This window comes from Chaetodon trifascialis, chromosome 5 (genome assembly GCF_039877785.1).
Source record: "Chaetodon trifascialis isolate fChaTrf1 chromosome 5, fChaTrf1.hap1, whole genome shotgun sequence".
In the NCBI taxonomy this organism is placed as follows: Eukaryota; Metazoa; Chordata; class Actinopteri; order Chaetodontiformes; family Chaetodontidae; genus Chaetodon; species Chaetodon trifascialis.
In genome coordinates this window covers 22,881,434-22,904,740 of record NC_092060.1, presented here as the reverse complement: position 1 = coordinate 22,904,740, position 23,307 = coordinate 22,881,434, and the positions used below count along the sequence as shown (strand labels likewise).

The 23,307-nt window shown below is 40.5% G+C and overlaps 1 protein-coding gene across 1 annotated transcript in view; it reads left to right on the top strand.

The window, feature by feature from the left end:
- The first annotated feature begins 240 nt into the window (after positions 1 to 240).
- Positions 241 to 23,307, top strand: part of gfra4b (GDNF family receptor alpha 4b) — a 42,030-nt gene continuing 18,963 nt past the window's right edge. Inside the window, exon 1 of the mRNA XM_070962683.1 lies at positions 241 to 652. Within this exon, the coding sequence (XP_070818784.1) occupies positions 610 to 652 (43 nt within the window). The 5' untranslated portion in view covers positions 241 to 609. The remainder of the gene's footprint in view (positions 653 to 23,307) is intronic.

The window sequence follows — 23,307 nt, the reverse complement described above, 5'->3', positions numbered from 1 at the left end:
TAGAATATGATTGCAGCATCAGTTAATGCTTTATGGTTAAGATCACTGTAAACTAACCACACTATGAGTCCCTGTAGGAATATTATAACAACATTACTGTTGCAGAATTAACCTTATGTCACACTTCATTAACGCCACAGAAGCCCTGCCTGTGTAACCAGGCTGTTTAATGTCCCGTCCTGCACAAACAGCTCCCGCTCTCACCCTCCCTCTTGGCAGTGGTTCTTCCCGGCAGCTCTCAGCATCTCTCCAGCAGCGGACTCAAGGACTTGTGCGACCACCTCAACGCGCAACAGAAGGCTCTCTCTCACAATACCGGACCATACGGCGCACAGGGCAACTTTCACTCACATTATTACGCATGGCTCTGGCTTTGCGCAAAAGCGCGACTGTAGCACCGTCTTGGAAGAAATTGATGGGATTCTAAGAGAATAAAAGAGCCGCAAGAAGCTTAAAAAAAATACCATTTGAGGATTTTTCAAGAGATTATTCTCCTTGTGCCAATAATGATCTCCATATGTATGACAGGACATCCTCTTCTTGCCGTTTAATTGAACAGCTGTACGTGTAGGTCCGACGCGTTGCCTGAAATACCCGTTTCACATAGAGATGGATCTTTGGGGAGTTTATCTGTTTCATCTCATAACTTTGGGTGAGTAACGACTTGTCTTTTCAAGTATATTCAAAAAATGCTGAAATCGTATATATGTAGCAGGTGGAGGAGATAATCCAACCTGCTTCATTAGGAGTTTGATTAAAAAATCCGATCAAATGAATCAGACAGGAGGAGTTTGTCAGTCGTTCCTTCCTTTAGTCTTTAGGTTAAGGGTGCCAAGCTGCATTTTTCAAACCCCAATATGAAAAACTTGCATTTTGTACAATTTGATTACTTCATAATAATCTAACAAGCACTTCCCGTCAGAGATCAGCTGGGCTGCACCGCGCTCTATGGTGTGCTATGCAAGAGGAGCTTTGCATACGCGCACGTGCTGAAGTGCGTGCGCATGAGTGTGTTTCTGTGTGCGCACATAAAAACTGCACAAGAACGCTCCTTTTTGCACAGCTCACTGTGTAGATTATATTTTTGGCTTCCTGTTTATATTTACTCACTGCAGAAAATTATATCCCATGTCCACATTTAAGCAGGCTGCCTGTATTATTTGCATCACACAACATTTGTCATATATTAATATTCAATAGCTTTTCACTATGACACTAATATATGATTTTTACCTAGTATAGGAAGTCAAAGTTTTGTAGCAGCCCTGCTTTATTGTTTATTCCTGTAAACCCTCCCAAAGTGGCCATCCTCAGCAGTACATCAGTCATTGCAGCGAGTGTCACTGAGCTACCTGCTCTCCATGTAATTGAACCAAGCTGGAATATTGATTTTTGTGGCAAGGATCCACAGTCTTGAGAGAGGGGAACTGCGTGTTGTTGCCTCACAGTGTCTCTGTCACTATACACAAATGTGTCAATCTCAGTCCTGCTGCCACAGTGCTAACTATTATCATCATACCAACTGATGGCCATGACGGAGATAATGATTCTCATTCTGATAGGCACCAGCTTTCCTGCTTAACAAAGGCAGGGATATGCATTATATCTGACCTCTTTATTCATTATTAATATCCTCTTTGGAGGTCTTCATTAGAGAAAGGAATGGAGTCAGAAATGCTGAATGGGTAAGAATGCAGTTCGCTGTATGAATCAGCTTTTCTCTCTCTGATGACATTTATTTGACAGTCACAAATTTATTTGGCATGATTTGGATAATAGATGACCAGAAACAGATGGAGACACTGATGTAGTCCAGCCATATGCCAAAACAACTCAAGTTTCTGTTCTTCCTTTTGCAAACCCGCATATTTAAACGTATGTTATTCAGTATTCAGCTATTTGTAAGGTAGAGATGCCGATTCCAGCCAGTCAAGCCATCTGCCCAAATCAATTATCCAAGCCCAAACTGCAAAAGGTCAGGAATCACGGGCTGTTCGGATGACTCAACCCATTTATGTGGCAATTCTGTGCAGTTTCTGTGACTTCTAAGGCTTAATAGAAAACCGAGCTCACACATTATCCTGCTCCACCAAATGCTCCAGATACCTGCAAGCCAACACAGAGGGTTCTCAAAATCACCACAATTTTCCAGAGAGAGCTCTTACAGCAAACATCAGCAGTAGTGTTTGTCAGCTGGGAATGGTGGCCATCAGGGTTCAACACTGTTGGATTATTTTTTGGCTTTTGTTGCCGGTCTTTGCTGGGTGAAATCACGTTAGAACAGTGAAGAATTTCGATGTACTTATTTGTGCTCACTGTTTACTTACAAACCACAGAGACAGACCATGTTCAGTAACTGTGTTTGGAAGAAATGACATTAAATCTGTGGGTTTTGTTGGTCATTTTATGCATTTTTTTTTTTTAAATATGAAAGATATTTAGAGGCCTTGTAACCAATGCAATCCCAGTATCTACTTTTACAACATGAATGTCACAAGAATCCTAGAAATGAATACTGACACAATTAGCTGATTAATTGATTGGTTGATGGGGGAAAAAAAGGAAAAATACAAAGAGTATACTCCTCTTTGTATTGTGGACGGAATATCTTTTGATTTTGGACTGTTGATCAGACAAAAAGAGACATCTGAAGACTTTTCACCATCGTGTGACAGTTTATAGAAAGGACAAAAAAACAGATAAGTTTGTGAAAATCACAGAGTCATATTCAATCAGTGTAAATCAAGCATCATTAGGACTGACTCATATCGGACTCTCTGGCATGCTGGTCTGAGTGCAGACATGAACCTTGAGCAGTGATGTTGTTCAGTCCAGGGTTGCAGATCCTGAAGAAGATAATCTGAGGGTCAGTTTATGCATTTGGAGGAGCTGTGGAGTTCAACCTGCATCACTGTTGCCCCCACCGTAATGAAAAATAAAAATGAATCCCAGGCAAATACTTGACTGTCCAAGCTTTGGATCTTATCTGCATGATAAATGTGCACCGGGGCTCACTTTGACAGATCCACACAGAGGCTCAAAGTTACATAGAATTAAGCACAATTGTGCAGTTAGATAAGCCTGCAGTATTACAGTGAAATGGTAAAAGGGGCACCACAGCCACACCACGGCCATTTTATCTCCAGGTGCAATTCCCAATTGTAGCACAAGGTGATTGCATTTAATAATAATGGGTCATACTGAAGGTGTAAGCAGTGATCTCAAGTGGCACTCAAAGTGGTAGATGTTGCAGTGAAAAACCACCAGCAGCTGACATGGATATGGTCTGAATATTTCTGGTTTAGGCCCCCTCCCATAGCTTTTTAGTTTGTTTACAGTTTTTTTTTTCTTAATGTATATGATCCACTATTTTTAACCTCCTCCTTCATTCAGAGCTGCTTCTTAACTGTAACAACCAGCTTTAGCCCACCATCATGCTATATTTTTTGATTTAATGGTTTTGACATTGTGGGATATGACCTGTGTCTTTAATGGAGACAGATAAGTACTGCCAAGCATGCTATTACCTGGCATATTGGCTGGCCTCTTGTAGGGGATTTGTCATGAATCTCATTTGAAGGAGGTAGCACCCGTGGCGAACTTACAGCCCATCACATGCTCATACTTTCTTCGTGTGGGACAGATGCTGTAGGTCAGTCACTGCAACCCCGGTACCATGTTGGCACAGGTTAATACCGCTCGAACACAGAAACCCCATATTTTACGGATCTGAACCCTCATACACTCTGTTGGTTGGGATTAATTGGGATAATATTACATTTAGGGTTGCACTGGACATTCAATATACTTATTATGTTGCGCAAACTGATATAATTTTGTGGCGTTTTATATTTATTTTGCCCCCTTATGAAAAGTTAATGCAACAACTGACCCTCTATTGTCATTCTGAACTATTTCTCTGAAATCAAGGTTTCATGGCACTTTTGTGTTATGTGCCCATTGGTTTACAGCACAGCTCCAAGAGAGGAACTGATATTTAATTTTCTTTATTTCTTTGGAACTGTCAAGGAACAGACCACACTGTATAGTTTGGTATTGATTGTACGGAAAATGCAGCCCTCATCCAGACCTCATCACCTCCCACGTCTGTATTTTGTTCATGTCTAACAAAAATCCGATGATCAGGATGTATAAAATGCTCGACCATCGTATCTATACTCTCTGCACAGTTTCCAATTAATTCATAGCAGAGCCTTGAGACTATGTTACTCAATGGTAAATTCTTCTCCCAAACAAAAATAAATAAATAAAGTGCACTCTCTCTCTCTTTGGTTTCACAATTATAGGTACAAGCAGTAAAATCAACAAATATGGAGAATAAACTCTCTAACCACTCTCAGTTGGCAGTTTATATCAACGAGGATAAACTAAATGTTAGATTTGTGTAATGCTGCACAATTCAAAACCACCACAAACTCCAAAATGACCATGAAGTTGAATAAACACAAACACTGAACATTTTAACCTTCGTGAAAGTAGAATGTATTGCAGAGCTGTTGCATTAGACTGCAGTACTTCTCACTTGATGTACCTAATAAATTGGCAACTGAATGTATGAATGATAAGATAAGATAGGCCTTTATTGAGCCAAAGAGGGTAACTCCAGTTGTTGCAGCAGCACAAGAACAGAGTAAGTATGGATACATAGAGGGAAAAATAAGGAAATAAGAGGGAAAACTAAGATAAGAATAAAAAGACTGCAAGAGCAATTTAAAGCAAGATTGCAGGGTAAAGTGACAGTGATGTGATTAATAGCAGCAGTCAGACAGAAGTATAAATTTAAAAAGAGCACACTAGAATAATATATATGATTATGTGCATAAGTGTGTGTAAATAAATATATATCACACAGAGTTTTATGTCAATTCTTCCAGCGATAAAAAATTCTTCAGTTCTTTCAGGAACAAACAGCAGCTTACAAAGTTAGAAACTGTGCTCCTCGACTTCCTTTCCTTCAGCGCCATCAGACTTTTGATGCCCATACAGATATTCAAATGGTCTTTTTTCATGAGCACATAGCATAAACATCTTTAGTAGGGATTCCTTAAATTTGATCATTAAAATATAAGTACTAAGATAAGAGTATTTATTAAGTGGGACATCTGAGTGGGACAGTTATGTAATGGACTCGAAATGGTCTCTAAATGACCTTAAACATATTTTTTCTTGTAAGGAATCTGGAATAAGCTAATATCAGCCAATATATCCACCCAGATGATACACACTGAATGCTAAAAACTGGGCTAATCTTTATTAGTTTGTGCTTTGGTTGAAAGGAGTTTAAAGTGTGAATCTTTGCCTTAAGTTCCATTTTATATAGAGTAGTTAAACAGCTGAGGAAACGAAGGAAAAACACTATGGATTTTTGATTAAATGGTTGCAGCCGTCTGAATGCGTCTGTCCTAATGGTACCTTTACCGAACTTTCAAAATAACTGATTATTCATCAAACAGTCAGCGTTGCATCTCATGAGCCTCCTGGTCTACAGGAAATAAAACTCTATAAAGGATATGAGTTTTCCATCTAAACCCTATCAATATATTTGAGTAACACTGACTTGCTGGCAGAGCTGGGGATTAAAAGCTTTAGAGACAGAATGGCTGTTACATTTTTTTCCTGTGGGCTGCCTGTTCTCCAGCCATTGTCAGAGCCCTTAAAACTGCCTTTGTGTTTAATTAGCGAGGTTTTAAAATCTGCTGTTGAGCTGGCACATTGCCATTCATCTGATGTCAGTCTCTCTGATGGCTCTGACCTTTAATGGTGATGGTATTCAATTTCTCTCATAATTATCTGCCTATAATATGAAACTATAACAACTTCAAACAGTACATAAAGTTTGGAGCAAAAGCTGTTCACAGTTGAAAAGTCCTAAAGGCTGAGGAAACAGTGACGTGTTCGAGGGCCGGCTGCGGGAGGGTTAAAGCCTCCATTGATTAGGCGTGATGAATGCGGGTGAAAAATAAATGAGTCTGAGTTTAAAACCCTAATCCATTATTGTAGTTGAGTGCCTCCAGTTATATCACTGTTAAGTCATTACTAATTGCGTTTACATTTTGAGACTTATGTGACTGAAGACATTCTGTGAGGACAAAATGACTAACAACTAATGGGCAGACTCTTGTCCATCTTACACTGATATTCTTGTCATAAGAGGCTTAGCGGCTTAGTTTGCCAGTAAAAACAGAATAAAACTTTATTGTCCCAGAAATGTCCCAAAAAACCATCCCAAAATCTAAATGTTTCTTTACTTGTTTATCATCTATAGTTGTGATTTAAAAGTATTAGCATGCAAAGTACTTTTACTTCAATTCAATATACCTTTATTAGTCCCACAAGGAGAAATTCCAAAACTGTACTCACCTGAAGTACTTCAGTACATTAATTTACAGCAAACCTTTGTAATGTGACTGTAGTCACATAAAACTGCAGTTCACTTTTTCACGCTTCATGTCCCCCTGAAGAGAAACTCTCAGTCCTGCTGTGTGTTTAGCTCTGTTAGCAGTAAGCTATTAACTCTGTTAGTTCTTAGCTTAATTGGCTCTATTAGCTCTGTTAGCTGTTAGCTCCATGACCTCCATGAGCAGTAAGCTATTAACTCTGTTAGTTCTTAGCTTAATTGGCTCTATTAGCTCTGTTAGCTGTTAGCTCCATGACCTCCATGAGCAGTAAGCTATTAACTCTGTTTGCTCTCACCTTAATTGGCTGTATTAGCTCTGTTAGCTCCGTTAGCCAAAGACACTGCAGGACTGATGACCACCAGCAGCTAACAGCTAACTAGCTTTCCTTCTGTTTGAAAATTTGAAAAATACAACACCATCTGGTCCTTCAAGTTTTGCTTTTTAAGCAATCTTATTCTCAAACTTTCACAAACCAGTTATTTGTAATTATGAGGATATCTTTTCCCAGTATATTGACAATTTATTAGGTACAGTGGATCAAATTACTGGCTACTTGCTGGTGAATGCAGCGGAGCATTTAGCAGCTAAAGCGACAGATATTTTCACCAAACAAACGGAGCTAAAAGGCAAGTGAACACTGGACTGATAGCTGATAGCAGGTCGCCAGAAATATCTCAATGTGGAGTTTACTGCAAAATATGGTCATGAAAGCACAAAAAAGCATGGCAGCTTTGAAGATGCTCATTTCCATAATCCTATGGAAACCTTTCAGAAATCCACTGGCAACATCACTGATGTTACATCCATATTCCTGTGCATTAAACGTTCCCGAAACCTTCTCTGCATCACATGTTTATCATATCATGAACTGTCATTAACCATCAAGCTGCCAAATATCATGGAGAATAGCACAAATATTGAAAAAGTACTGCATTCATTCAGCATTGCACTTCTATAAAACTGTGGGAATCATTATGCAGTTTTGTGCTTACTTTCATGGGTCAAAATCAATGCAGCAACCAAAGATATTGTCTTTTTTATTCCATGCATTCTTCTTCCATATAAAAACCTGACATCTACATTACCCAAAATGCAACTGTAAACATACCAGTGCACCCGTGCTGATAATGTAAACTAGTAAGCCTTACTTAACGCGCTTCACAACAGTGGTTCAAAAGTGCTTGACAGTTAATGATAAAAATGCATAATAACACTCAAAATGAAAATAGCAACTAAAAAATCTAATCTATAAAATGGAAGCAGATACTCAACAATAAAAGCAGTTTAACAAACAAAACTAAATTAAAAGACAAATAAAACCAAGAGGAAATAAGAGCAGGACACTAAAATATGTGTATAATGATAACGTTACTATAACTGTGGATATATTAAGAGGCACATTGGTGATCGCAAAAATGTGCACATGGTCCAATAAAATATAAATATTATACAAACAACACCCCACAGTGTCAGATTAACATCTTCCTTCCATTTGCCTTTTCCTCTGAACGTGCTAAAACATAAGCAAACACTGAGGCAGCGGCTGCTTTAGAGTTTAGCACAGTGTTCGAAGTCAGGGCCATGCAACAGCAAACACTGACAAAGGTTCTGGCAAGAGGAATCCACTGCGGTTTAAGCTGGAGGAACAATCTTGCCCATGGTCAGATGGTTTGTTTTTCATGGAGAAAAGCACGACACTCGGCGGTTGTAAATCCATCTTCTCATCCGTACATTTTGTTTTGGTTTGATTTAAATGTTTTCTGTGAACTGCTGAGCGAGCAGGCGGTTTCTCTCAGCCGACTAGTTGCATTATTAGATGAAATGTTGTGGTTGTCGTGAAATAAAGCACACTGCAAATGGCCGTAGAAAGATGATGCTGCTGCAGCTCTGTGGAGATGCTTCAGGATTAACTCAATTGAACATCTGGGGTGGACACGGACATGCTATACTATATATTCTCAATAACATGCAGTATCTGCTTTCACCCAACCCCCTTTTCCTTTGGCTGTCACAACATTACCCTCACTTATCATCTTTCAGGTCAGTGTCTGAGATCTCCGATTAGCTGCTAAATGTAAGACGATGCCCTCGATTGCAGTGGGAGGTTATGTTCAAAAGTGAGACAGGAAGGCGTTACAAATGGACTGTACCACTGTCACTCAGGTGAGAGAAAAAAGCAGGAGTGGTCATTATCCGAACTCAAGTGACAGTGAGATATTCCCAGAATGGGTTCCCTTTAATCTGCAAGACACGCGGATTGAAAACTGAACGTTGAGAGATAGAAGGTGAAAATGATGCAGTGCTGGCATTAAGTAGGGCTCCTGATCAGACTAAAAGCTACGTCTCCCTCTCCATTAGACCTGCTAGGAAATTCAGAAAATGGCTCGGAGGTTATAGACATACAGTGGCCTCTAAGGGCCAAACAGAGGCTCATTATCTCAGACTCTGACGGTGGTTATCCAGAGAGAAAGACTGTTCCAGACAAGTAGGCACGGCCCCACAGTGACACAATTTCAAATGGAGGGCTTAAGCTCCACTTCCTGCCTTCTTGTTGCATTTCTGGGACACTGCTAAATCTATTTGGGCTGAGTGAAGTTTTCATGAAGATGAATGGAGGCAAATTTTGGAAGGTACATGCGACAAAGGTCCAAGGACGTATTTTTCAGTCTCCCCCCTCAAGTTAGCTGAGTGTGAAATGAGTATTTTCATTGCACGCGAGGCCCACGTTATGGCTTCTGAATGGGGCCATAGTTATTTTACTCAGGTTTTTATTTTGTCCTACTCAAACATCGGTGTGACATCAGCAATAAGCTGGAAACAACACTGAAGTTTTCTTGACTTTGGTGAGATTCAGAGACATAATCCTCTTAAAAATGATAAAGCCAGCAGACGTGGCTTTCCTTATGTGTAAAAAGGGGTGCTCTCTTACTCCGATGTCACAACCCTGAGTCAATTTTGAACTTCTTTTTGATTAAAATCATGAGTTTTCTGTTTCCTCTTTGACTTGCTGGCATTAATAACCACAGAGCACAGACAGTGAAGGGACTTTCTGATGAGCCAGTCATCTCTTCTTTGTTCTGTCCCTCCAAATAGAAACAACAGCTTCTGATATTCATTCCCTTTTCTGCATTTCCAGCAGTAAAGACCCACTGTATCATCCAGTGGTCAGCTTTCTGAGAAGCCTTGTGCCGCAGTATATTCTACAGTAGTAGCACTAATTACTGCTGAAACTATTAAAATATAATTCCCCATGTGGTTCACTAAACTTATTCTTGCCCTGTAAGTTTTCAAAGGTGTCAAACGCATCTTAAAGAGTGTGAACCAAAAAACAAAAAAGTGAGAGAAAAGTTAAATAAGTGTAAATCGACCTCAAAGCCAGAAAAGGAGCTTAGACGACGATGCTCGCAAATGATGGATGCAGCAGCCTTGTATCACTGTGGTCCCAAAACAGGTTTTATGACAGGCAGGATGAATGAGCTCACTAACTGAACTTTCTGATATCGGTAGCTGTGCATACATACTATATGCTGTTATTATTGCTATTATTTAATTAAAATAAGTGCAGCCTCAAACTTTATAGTATTTAATTACTGTTTCATTGTTTGTTTACAAGCACAGGCAAGTGAATTACACTGCAGTTCAGCCAGCAAATGGAATAGTTTCTTATCAGCGTTCCCAGACTAGACCATATATGAGCTGAGCTATGGCACCAAACCGTTTTTCAATGAAATTTATTCAGTATCTCTATGCCTAGGAGGAGCTCTTCAGTTAATCAAATCAGTGAAATCAGTTTGTGGCCTCATCGTAGCCACAATAAAAAGGAGTGACTGGAATGGCTTGTTTGCATGATATATATTGAATTATAGTCTACACCAGGAAATGTTAAATACAGGAAACGACAGGGTAGCATCGCAACCAAGTAGCACCGGCCAAGTATCCTAAATCTAAAACATGTCACTAGTACTGTACAGCCTACCAGGAGAAGAAACATTGGATCTGATCTCAGTAACCTCGCTTACTGCATCTGAACTGCAGTGCTAGGAGGTGACCAGAGTAATTAGTAAATCACTCAAAGAAAGTCTGTCTCCTAGAGCAAATGCCTCCAACTACTGCAGCGATATGCAAGCTAATATGCCATACAGCTAGCTACTGATCAGCTTTGTATACCAACAAATGCCAGAAGTATTAAAGAGGACATGAATGTTTTAATTACAGAAAAACAAGACAAAAAAAATGCTGTTAATTTGTGTTTGCATAACAGTCACCCATGACAGGTCTTATGAACGAATGTCTGAGCTATGTTGCGGTTGAGATGACAGAAACCTAAAAATTTGCCAAAATAAAGCGCAAAAGTATTTTTATCACCAATGTTTCTGGTAGTAACTGCACACTCAGCACATAAAAATATACAATTCAAGGATTCATTACTAATACGGACAGAGCAGCATGTTTCTCCTCATCAGGCTCAACACACACTGCAACAATTTTGCAGCTGCAGTTCCACAAATGTGGCAAACTGGCACAATCGAGAAGCATACAGGACAGCTTGTCAACTGGAAACTACATTTCCTCCTTGTATGAATGCAAATATGCATGCCGATACTGTATGTTTTTAAAGGGCTTTTTATCTACACCGCACCATTATTGAGCACAGAGGGAAGTGGGTAGAAGACAGAGAGATGGATGACTATTGTCTGAGCAGAATGGGGAAAATTCTCAGGTTCCAGGGTTTTAATTGTAAGGATTTGTTGCTTTTCTTCATATCATATGAATTTGAAATGGTTGGTCAGATAAAACAAGTAATGTGAAGATGTGCCTTTGGGCTCTGGGAGACTATTATGGGTATTTTTCATCATTGTACAACATCTCACTGAGAAAAAAATGATTTCAGGAAGTAACTGGCAACTTAATTGATGATGAAAAGAATCATTAGTTGCACCTCCGTCCACATAATGTGCAAAAAGTCATACCCACAAACAGTACAATATGAAGTAATTAGATCTTCTTAAAGTCAGTGACGGCGAGAGAGCTTCTGAACGCAGCTTTTCATATTTGCCACTAGAAGACCATAAAGATGTCTATGGAATGACTATAGAGTGGATGCATGAATGTGTGTTATTTTAAGAAGCTTATTCATCTGATTAGTGAAAAGGACTCCATTTAGGAATCTGTACTGAAATGACCTTTGGTCTGGATATTCAGTATATTCTCCTCCACCGAGCACTCTGTCGAAATAATTAGTCAACTCGTGTTCTTCTGTATAACCTTGTATTGCGGAGATGATAGAGGTTGGACTGCGTGCTGCATGATCCCTCCAGTGTTCAAGAAAAGGAAACACGCCATTACCAAGGCAGCAGACAGGAACCGGCTGGAGGGCACCTGTCTGTGTGAGCTGCAGTGAATTTACAACATCTGCTCCATGCAGAAGAGGATGCCACCTCCGTTCACCACCACTTGATTAATTATTTCAGACACAGCGAGTGACGCAGCCAACAAATTGCAAATTGTGTGAGCACAAGATCCTCAGCTCGCTTTGAGCTCAGTGATACTTAAACAGTATCTCAGGAAGTTACTGAATCTTTGCTCAGCTGTCAGGATTGTTTCTCAACATTTGTTGGAACTTCCTATCTAACATGAATGATTCTGTATTTGGGGGAGAGCGGCTTGCTTTACCACACGGTGATATGTGGGTGGAAGCCTAAGTGAGCATGCTTCACATACAGGACTTCCATCGACACAGCAGTAATCCACATGTCTCATTAATGGCCAGTGTGTGACGCGTTGTTGGCCTCGTTTGTGGAGGCCTTTGACTCTGTCACCACCCTGTAGATCCAAATCCCTTCCCTCTCCATGCCTTGTTAGGGACTAATTAATTGGATCAAGAGAATGCCACAAAGCTCTTGACAGCTCTCTGTGAGTGATAACTGTGAAACCAGAGCCACATTCCCATGGATATGCCTCTGGAGAAGAATCACTCCATATTAGGCCCACTGACTCTCTGCCACACACATCCCGGGGGATTCAACACTGCTGCTGTGATAAGAAGCAGGAAAGCCGCAGTGGTTTTTTTCTGTGGTACTGTGTCATGATAAATATATCTTAATCATAATGGTTGGCATAATAGAACAACATGTAGAGTATGTGCTCAGAAGTATAAAAATAGAACATGACACACTAAGAAACTCTTTCTCTGTAATCCCCATCCAGTGTATTGACATTCAGCATTCATTTCGTCATGGTGCTTAGAGCTAACCATGATTGTTCTTAGCATGTATAAGTCACTTGTTTTTTCGTTCGGACAGTGGATGAAGGGAATAATGGAACAAGAAGGAACAGCCACGGTGAGCTATTCGATGGAGGGTTACAGACAACAGGCTTCACACCTCCAACTCCTCAGCAAGCACACCAGCTTCTTACTGTGCCCTGCCGTTGTGTGACTGCACCTTGCACACTGCATGAAATGAGACTGCAGTTGCTCATGAAGAAGACCAATTATTGACTGACTTCTTAAAAAAAAAACGAAGCAAGGTTGTTTGGCTGGACTGTAAAAAGACACACTAGTTGACCCTCTGTTGTATTTCCGACAAAGCAGCACCTCATGAGTGTTTGCTGTGGTAATAGACAGCACTGGCTGTCACCATGGTTACCACAGGTGTCACCAAATCAACCAGGACTGAAACCTGCAGGATTGAGACTTTAAGATTGTTGAAATTACTTGATTATTTTTCTGGTTGCTAAAACACTTATTAGAGCGAAGGGGAACTGCAGAGTCAGGTGATAATTGTGTGGCTTTGACACTGCACGCAATACCTTTCACATCATCCATCCATCCATCCATCCATCCATCCATCCATCCATCCATCCATCCATCCATCCATCCATCCATTTTCTATGCCGCTTATCCCTTTCGGGGTCGCGGGGGGACTGGAGCCTATCTCGGCTGTCAACGGGCAGGAGGCGGGGTACACCCTGGACCGGTCGCCAGCCGATCGCAGGGCACCTTTCACATCATACCGCTGATCAATTGTTAATATAAAAACATTGATTAGAGCAGTTCTGAATACATACACAAGGAGGGCCCTCTATTTTATACTTGATTTATTCTAGTGCAAGCCGTACTTGACACTAATGGTAACTACTTCTCTGACACCATGTACAAAACCTCAAAAGCTGCTGTACAATTAAGGGAACAAAACTTTTTTTCGACGGAGGGTCTGTTGACGTCCTGGGATTCAGGATCAATGAGCCACATCATAAAGATCTACACTGTTTGACGGCTGAATAAGAGAAGTGTGAAAAACCAGGACCTGTTGCTCACCAGTTTAGAAAGATGTTATCAAGGGGCTGGGGCTGCCATCTCATGCATGAAGGTTTCTTTGGGCAAATGACCTGATGGTGCAAAGAAATTCCCAGTTGAAGGTAGAGAAGCGGAGAAGTCTAACTTTTTTTTTCGTTTTTTGTAGCATTATTATTGCTTTTGGGATGTTGATCCATTGACCCGCAGTTCTCACGGTCCGCATCATAATGAGACCCGAGTTTGATATCTTTAACAGCATCACACGTTCAGCCTACGGAGGAGGAAGGGCGCTTTTGAGCCAGGTTGGGGGGAGGATGAGGAGGGTGTTAGCACGGCAGGTCTGCAGAACAAGCTGCTGCCTGAGATTACTGCATCAGTACTTTTATATATGCCCTTCGAACCTGGGAGGAACACCTGTTTGGGGTTACAGGAACAACATATGGTGATGTTGTGCAAAAACAAAAAGGTCATGTAAAAGCTGATGTTGCTCTCTTTAAGCCTTTACAAGGCCACGAGGCTCTTTAAGCAAAGGGAAAAAAAACAAAGGTCGTTTCAGGATTAATATCCCGTCCTAACTATCTCTTGAATGCTGATCGAAAGGTCACACAGAGGCACAAGACAGAGGACTCCACACTGAACGTCATGGACAAATAACAATCAGAAGCTCATCCACAGCGCATGTGTGAACCTCTTGAGAAAACTAAGTCGGACATATTATTTTATGGTATTTCATGTGATGAAAATATAACAGAGCAACCTTTCGGGAAATGACACCATTGAAGTCAGCTTGACATTTTCAAGTGTGAATATAGAAAATTTAGAAAAACTCTTCCTCACTATTCTCAGGTCATATGCGCTTTATTTCTCCTGACAATGCTCTCTGGTCACATTGTCACCATGTTTAATTTCATCCTTCCGAGACACTGACATGAAGCTTTCCTTGAGGCTGGGACTATCAGTGTTTTTAATCAAGCATGTTAATCGCATTAATGTGCCTGTATACATGCTTCTTTCAAACAGGTAAACAATGATCCTTGAACAGGCTGCTGGGGAGTGATACGCATTGCATTCAGCATGAGCTAGCCTTGACAGTCTTGTTATTCAGGGAGAAAGGAGCATAAGAAAAGCAATCTATGTGTTTATCATACAAATGGTAATGTAGCACACAATAAAATCGAACCATGTAACCTACTGTTATAGGAATAGTTCCATGGGCTTTACACCCTCATTTCTCACTACCATTCTTCTTTTGTTTCCTTTCTCCATCTTTGCTCTTTGCAGTCATTACAGAACAATTTTCATATTGGAGACCTTCACATGATGTGGGTCTATTTAATGTGCGCTGGATCCACTCCTCTAAGACAGCTGTCTCAAGTTAATCTCTGGTTGTCACTGTTAGCAGAGACTCCGGCCTGCGGTGCAGTTCCATACACTTCACTGTCCAACCATAAATTACATGAAAGACAATGAATAATTACCACACAAAAGTTAAGTTCCTGTTTGATCTCTCTTTCTTCACATGCATGCTCCCCCTCTCTCGCCCACACTTGTCTCTTTCTCCCTCTCTTGTTCCTTCTCTCATTTTTCCAAGCAGTTCATTTAAAAGCTGATCTCATTAAATGAATTTCCCTCCCAGTTCACCAAAGCAGCAACTGAGTTGTGCCTCTTCGACGCTTCTTAAGACAGAGGTCTCCCAGATGATGTAACCTCCCTATAGGTTTATGTTATGGTCACCAGCAATTTCAGCTTTGTTTCTCAGTAACCACGTTGTGTGTTTCCATGGAAGATGGCTCTCAACTTTTGTTATAATGAAGGAGAAGCCAGTCGGAGGTGAGAATCATGCGGTTGAGTGAATTCAAAATGCATTTTTGTTGCAGTCTGAAGCAAAAACTGGCACTGAGGTTGTCCAGCTGATCCGACATTGACCCAGAATCCAAAACGGAATTAATTTATGTTGCATGTGGCGTCAGTTACGCCTGCCGTTAGTGACACACTGAACAGAAATTTAAGCTTTGATTGGATGTTTATTTATTTATTTTTTTTGCATGCAGACTTGTGCCTTTGACTTTTGATCAAAGGTATTTTCAACGACAGTTGTTCATCTTTTGTACATATGATTCAACAAAGTGCATTTCTTGTCCATCCAAGCCTCGAGGTGCTCCAACTGTGAGTCACCGAACACTGCCTACACAGAAAATGAATGGCACATTTACTTCTGGAAACAGGGGCTCCCAAAATCAACCCTTACGACTTCGCAGCTCCATTCAGATAGACCACTGATGCCTGTCAGTCTGAACAGAGGACAACCCCCAAGTCCAAAAAAGTTGGGGGTTTATATGTTCACAAAGTGGTGAACCTCGCTCCATCCTTGCATGTGAGCGACTGAGCCTTTCCAGGATGCCCCTTTCATACCCAATCATGATACTATCACCTGTTACCAATCAACCTGTTTACCTGTGGAACGTTCCAAGCAGGTGTTTTTGGAGCATTCCACATCTTTCTTAGTCTTTTGTGGCTCCTGTTCTAACTTGTCTGAAACGTGTCGCTGATGAGGTCAAACATTAAACACATTGTCTTTGTGCTATTTTCAGTTGAGCATATGTCAAAATGGATTAGCAAATCATCCCATTCTGTTTTATCTATACTTTATGCAGCATCCAAACTTTTTTGAACTCTGGGTTGTGTAAGAGAGCAGGTGCAAAATTACACAGCTGTTAAATATATCAGAAAGTGGTGAGGTGATATGGTGGTGATGAGGAGATTTTTTTATGAAAGCCCTCACTGCTTCTACCACTTCTGTTCAATGTCAGCCTTATTTTTGTTCTTCTTGCCATCAGCGTTATGTCATTTATTTCTCCATCAGGTGCCGGGGGGGCTTTCCTCCAAATACACTTTTTGACAAATGACTGTTATAACGCACTGCATGAACAGCACAATGTGTTATGCTGAAAAGTCTTTTTAAAACACCTTGTTGTGTTGGAGGCGAGCAGTTCTGGCAAACGACAAATGCATAAAAGCTATGCAGCGAAGTGGGGGTGACACTTTGATTACAGTCCACCATTATGATGGAGAAAACTGGGGAAAAAAAAGCCTCAGATGAAAGTAACTGGAAAGAAGCTGGAATTACAGCACCCGTCATGTACTTGTCATATTTTGGGGTTTTGCAGAGCTTGTCATATTAATTTTGTCATTCTAGAAATACACAGCTTGTTAGTCTGTCTCTGAACATTTTTAGATTCTTTACCATCACATTTACAGAAACACAGCCAATGTGGTTAATGAAGTCACTTATTCAATTTATTATTTAGCTTCAGTCATGTTTGGCTCTGTGAGCTATAATCCAGGCACTCTGTTTAACTGAGTAACTGTGAATTTCAGAGCTGAAATTAATTAGGACATTGTTATGGTTTATTGCCAATGGGAGTTAAATTGAAGTTACTGAAAAACTGTAATCATTTTATGAAGAGTATTGCTTTTGTTCTACAAACTGTGACAGTAATGTCTAGTGGATTTTTGTCTGAATAATGGATTGTTTCAGTGAGACTCAGTGTTTGTTTACCACAAACAGTGAATAGAGGAAAAAGCTGTGGAAGTCGGTGCCACAAACAATGTTCCTCAGATGATATGAAGAGAGGTAAACATATAATTCAATTTTTACATTTAATATGTAATTTAACATGTAATATAAAATGCTTTAATAATAAACAAACATTCAACAATACTGAAAAAAAAAGTCAGATCATGCAATTAAAACAGACATAAATAATGAAATAACTGTCAGATTGATTAGCACTCAGAGCTTCTCTACAACCTTGCAGGGCTACATGCCGTTATGAATCACTCCTCTGACATGCTAATGAGGAGAGGAAAACGTTGATGCTTCACTGTCATCCCATCCTGTGTGTATTCCCAGTATTTATTTAAGACTTTGCACAACACTTCAGCATCTGACTGTAGATTTCATTTATCACTAACTCTGTTGTAAGCATGACTGACAGCTCTGAAGATGACAAATAGGTGCCCAGGTTTTAGATCCTTAAGGAATGACTTTCACAAATCCTTTGCGATCATATTCAGAAGTCCGTCTTTGACAAACGGCTCAGATTCGACACACACTGAAGCACTAGTTAAAGGGGAGTTTACAAGAAATTGCTTGTTTAGCAGTGGCCAGTGTCACATACATGCCTTTATACTGTGTTGACCGAGGGCTTATTTTCCTTTTGATCTCAAGGCCACGCCGTTTGGAGTTTCTGCTCCCTGTCTGACCTTTCATCTGAGGCTTTAAAACAGTGAATCATGAAGGAGTCGTGCAACTGAGCTACTGCAGATCACTGCTGTAGTCCCACGGGTCCCACGTGATTGACAGAGTCCTCTGTTCTGGAGTCTACCTTAACAGGATAACATCTGGTCATGCTGACCCACATTTCACTTTTTGTCATCTTAATGTTGGCTCGGGGTGAATGATAATTTCCCTGCACTCATATGCTTTTCGACAATGTGCCTCAGTGTACGTGTGAAGACACCAGTCACAGATCATGGAGGCAACTGGAGATTTCAAACTGAGTTCTAATACAGCAGTGCCTTATAAAGGCCATGCAACACATTTAAATAATTAACAGCTGAAACAGACTACAGTGGTTTCACACCACCAGCGTAGCGTGCATACAGGCCCATGAAACTGAAAAACACCAAAAAAGCCCATTGATTTATATCCTTAAAAAACAACATGCTATGGAAATTTCCACGTGGCAGCTCTTCTTCTTCTTCTCTATCGCAATGAAGGCAATCAGTTGAAAAGATTCATGTGTGATCTCCTCTCATTGCTTCTGCTTTATTGCAAGACAACAGACGGGTCTCAAGGACTGGGGGCATGCTGGGAGTCTGAGCAACACACAGGGCTCCGCTGTTAAAGAGTCTCATCAGTAAAAGTGCCCATCAATCATCGTATTGGAATGTGTGGCCCCTCCCCCCTCCTGTAATGACTCTTGGAGTGACAGCCACAGCTGGCAGGTATTATGGCCTTGCCACAACATCAGACCCAACAGAAGGTTAACACTTAATCACTTTGTTAAGGCAGCGCTGCTACTGTTCCGTAAATATGTCCCTCTTATTTGTGTGAGTGCTGGGCAAAGGCCAGGACTCACGCTCTTGTTCTTCTGTTGGGCCATTTTACTTTTCATAATTAGTCGTGCACGTTTTGCGCTATAAACATTCAACTATTCAGCTAATTGAGGAGATGTAGTTGTGAAAATCTGGATTTTACAATGGAAGTCTATGAGAGGAATGATTAAATTCAGAGGTACATTAGGCTTGATCACTGTGCCATGTGATCAGCTCCCACAGAGTAGTGGTTCTTTTAGATCAGAAAAACATTTCTAAAACTGCTCCCAGTTTTAACGCTTCAAGCACACAAAGTACTTTAAAATGTTGCCACAAGCCTCCTCTAAAAAAAATCTAACCCGTAGGAGATATTGTTCTTGAGATCTGAACCTTAATTGACAAGTAGAGCCAATATAAACTGCACGCTGTCTCCTTCCTCACTTTCCTCAACATAGAATTTCTTCCTTAATTCTAACACTGTGTAAACATAATGTATGTCATCATGCTTAGCTTCTCCCCCTGCTTCTCATACTGTAAAACTCTTAGAGCAACAAGCTTTAGATTTGGGCCAATTAATTTCTCCTCTGACAAAATGTCAACTTGTGCTTTCCTGGGAACGGCTCAGTGGTTTGCACTGTCCACTAATCGGGGTTCAGAGTTCGATGTTTGCCAATGACTACAAGGATAGTGTAAAATGCTACAAGCTTCAGTTTTTAGCCAATTAAACCTCTACTCAAGAAAATGCCAACCTGTGCTATGCTGTCCTGGGTGTCCTGCTGGCTCAGTCCTTTGAACTGCTGTCTCACAATGAGACTGCTATAGGCGGTCTTCTTCTTGGTTGACAAAGATGCTAGTGACAGTTCCTGTTCTCATAAGTGAAGCTGATTGATGTGACGCAAAACATTCTACCATGACAAAGCTAACCGGCTCACAGGTGTATGGTGTTTGGCCCTCACTGATTGCCACTGTGTAGCCACTTTTCTGTTCACTGCCATCGAAACTGAGGGTTGGAACCTACACAGGCATTTTCATTGCTATCAACATTGTATCTTATCAAATTTAATCATCATGTTCTCGTAAAAGAAGCATATCCAGGTTCCAGAATAGCACATGTCCTGAAGCTGTCCACCTCCTTAATCCTCCAGACGCAGCACTGCAGGCCACTCAGCGGGTCAAATCATTTGTGCAATGGGGCAGATGTTTTTAAAGCACTTGAAGCTCTTTATCTAGTTGGATGTTGTTGCTAATCTTGGATTTCATTTTACCCAATTGTTTTACGTTTTTATGCATTTATGATTATTGTATGGGTTGGATATTACCCATCTGTTTGTGTAATGTATCACACAGTGAGTGGTTTTTACTATTTTTGTCTTATTTTTGTCTTTTTTGTTAAGTTGCCCCTATTTTGATCACGGACCAATCATTTCCGTCATTTTTCCAGCAAAAACACCAAACATTCACTAGTTCGGGCTCCTCCAATGTGATGAGTTTTTCCAATTTGCTTTCTTTGGTTCAAACAGAACAATCGATTTGAATGCAATAGGTCTGAGATTTCGCTCATTTTTTCCCTCTTCAAGGCTTTTCGAGGAGTTTTTCCTGATTTGAATCAAGGGTCTTAAGAGGGAGGACATCACACCTTACAGATTGTGAAGACCCTTGAAGCAAATTTTTGATTTGTTATATTGGGCTATATAAATAAAACTGCTGATAACATCCGACAGTGACAGCTGTCATTTCAGGCTGCAAAAACAATGTTTTTTTATTATAAAAGCAAGATAGCAAGAAGCTTGGACTTCTTTCTGATTCCGGAAACAAAGAAAAAAAAAAAAACACAGACTGTGCTTCTGAGAAAAAAACAACAACAAAAAACCCAAAAAACAAAAAACAAAACAAAAAAACAGACTTGTGTATATATATTTATACTGTTATATTTTTTACTTCTTTAATAGCTTATTTTTAGTAGGTGTGTCATGCACCAACTTCACCAAAACAAATTCCTCCTATGTTTAAAATCGTACTTGGCAATAAAGCTTTTTCTGATTCTGATTCTGATTCTGATATGATCGGCAACCATCATGCAGTGAATCAGGATCACCCCATATTCCAGAAGACCCATCATTTTTATGGCCTGGTTGGCTGACACAGGTCCTGCTCAGCGCTGCAGACAGCCACCACTTTAACACTGAGAGAAAAACATGATGTGTCACGCTCTGCCCCTCTGCAAGCAAAGGACGATATGCTGATAAGTTAATTGCAACCATTACATACCAATAGTCGATGCACTCATAATGTCACCATTTCTGAGTGAAGATAAAGCAGTCTTTGTTGTGTGACATTGAGACTGAACTTGACAAGCCTTCGCACCCACATACAAATTGGCACACGCACACACACACAACTTCACTCAGTCTTATTCTTGCCATATTCTAGAAATTGAGATTTCTGTATGTTTTTTCCATTTTAAAGCAAGTGTAGGTGCTACATAAATGCTGTCAAAGTATCAAAACTCTTATTCCACCAAGAATTACACACAGCCCGTATTCAGAAACCGTACCTTTAAAGAGCCGTCAGGACCTCCATAAAGGCTGTGATGTCACAAACATACAGTGGGAGGAAAAACTGTGGGCGGTACCTACTTGGGCCTGTGAGTGTTGACCAATCAGAGCAGACTGGGCTTTTTAGAGGGGGGTATTAAAGAGACAGGCGCTATTTCAGACGCAGGGTGAACAGAGGCGCTGCAGCAATGGACGAGTAATGAGATAATGTGTTTTTTGAACATTAAAGCATGTAGCAATGTTAACACATGATTACTAGATTTGACTGAAATTCACTGGTTCCTGATATTTGCCAGAGTCATCACTTCTTTAATAAGAAATGGAATATCTTTTGGTTTTGGAACAGACAAAACAAGAAATACCTTGGAATCTGAAGATTAATCAAAAATGAAAATTATCATTAGTTTGAGCTCTACTTGGCAGGACTTGAGAAATAGATGAGATTTGGCTGTTTTTGTGCTATTTGTCTTTACAAAAACAAGTACTTTCACGTCGCACCATCTTACTGTGGATATTTTGGCCTATATATACAGATATTGTTAGTTCTTGTTATCCGCACACATAAACCTCCAGAAGATGGTCTTAACTGTTGCCACTTGATATCAATGTAACTGCTTTGTCCTACTGTGTCTGCATGTCTTCTTGTGTCTTCTTCATTTGGGAGAGTCGTTTACAGTCAGTGTTGAGATCTGCCACCTGTTAGCCCCAGCAAAATGACTGACAGTATCAAATCACTGTTCCAGGTATCACACTGTCTGTCACTAATCATGTGTTGTGAGGGGAGCGAGTCTTTGTCCTGTGGTCTTTCTTACGGCTTAGCAGAACAGGCTGCGCATATGTAGTTTGCCCTTATATATGTGTCAGCAGGTGGGCGGCATTGTGCTGGCTTGAATTTGGCACTTGGCCCTGGGCTTTAAGGCTATTTCAGCCTGGCAGTGATATGAGCCTCAGGTGGTCCAGAAGCGTACAGAAACCACCTGAGGAAGAATAGTTAAGGCTTATGCAGCACATGGTGGAGTATGTTACCTCTGTTTCACATCAGTAACAATAACAGAGGCAGGCAAACAGTGTGACAGCACCAAGAACTTTCAGGGACGCTCGTTTCAAGTTAGGTTAAATTTCAGTGTTTGCACAATCTGTTTTTCAGGCATCTATTGATGAAACTTGATGTTTTTTCCTGACCATTGCTTTTGGCAAGAGCTGACCCTTCTGATATTTCCTTGTGAGTTCTGTTTAGCCACGTACATTCAGCTCGGTGTAGGCTCAAGACTTCAACTGCACAAAGTCTAACTCTGTTCTATGTATCAAATGAAATATGTGTTCACAGATATCAGTCATCGTGAAATTATCTGTGCATTCATACAACCCAGATTTCAAAAAAGTTGGGACGCTGTACTATAATGCTTTATCCAATCATGTGTTCATAAAGTGGTGAACCTCACTCCATCCTTGTTTGTGAACTACTGAGCCTTTCCAGGATGCCCCTTTCATACAATGAAAAGAGTGGAAAAGACCCTCCTTGAACCCCAGGGCAGTGATCCTCTGATGATTACATGCAGCTGTGGGTATTTACAGCTCACAGTGTTGTTAAGTCATCACACGCTTGCCTGTAAATCATCGGAAAGTGATCATCATAAAACAACAAATGGGCAATGATGATGATTTGGTGATAATGGTTTAGATGATAGCGCTCATGTTGAAACTGGGGGGATTTTACAAAGTGCTTCACAAATACCGGGAAATAAAATGATGTGACAATGAAAAAAGACACTGATATCTAAAGTAATATAGGCAGCAATTTCAGATTTATAAATATGCCACTGACAATGACATATTACTGTCTGTCCGCCACTTTGGTCCATACTCAAATATCTCCACAACTACTAGAGAGATGGATAAATCCAATGATTTTTCATCTAACGCCACCATGGGGTTC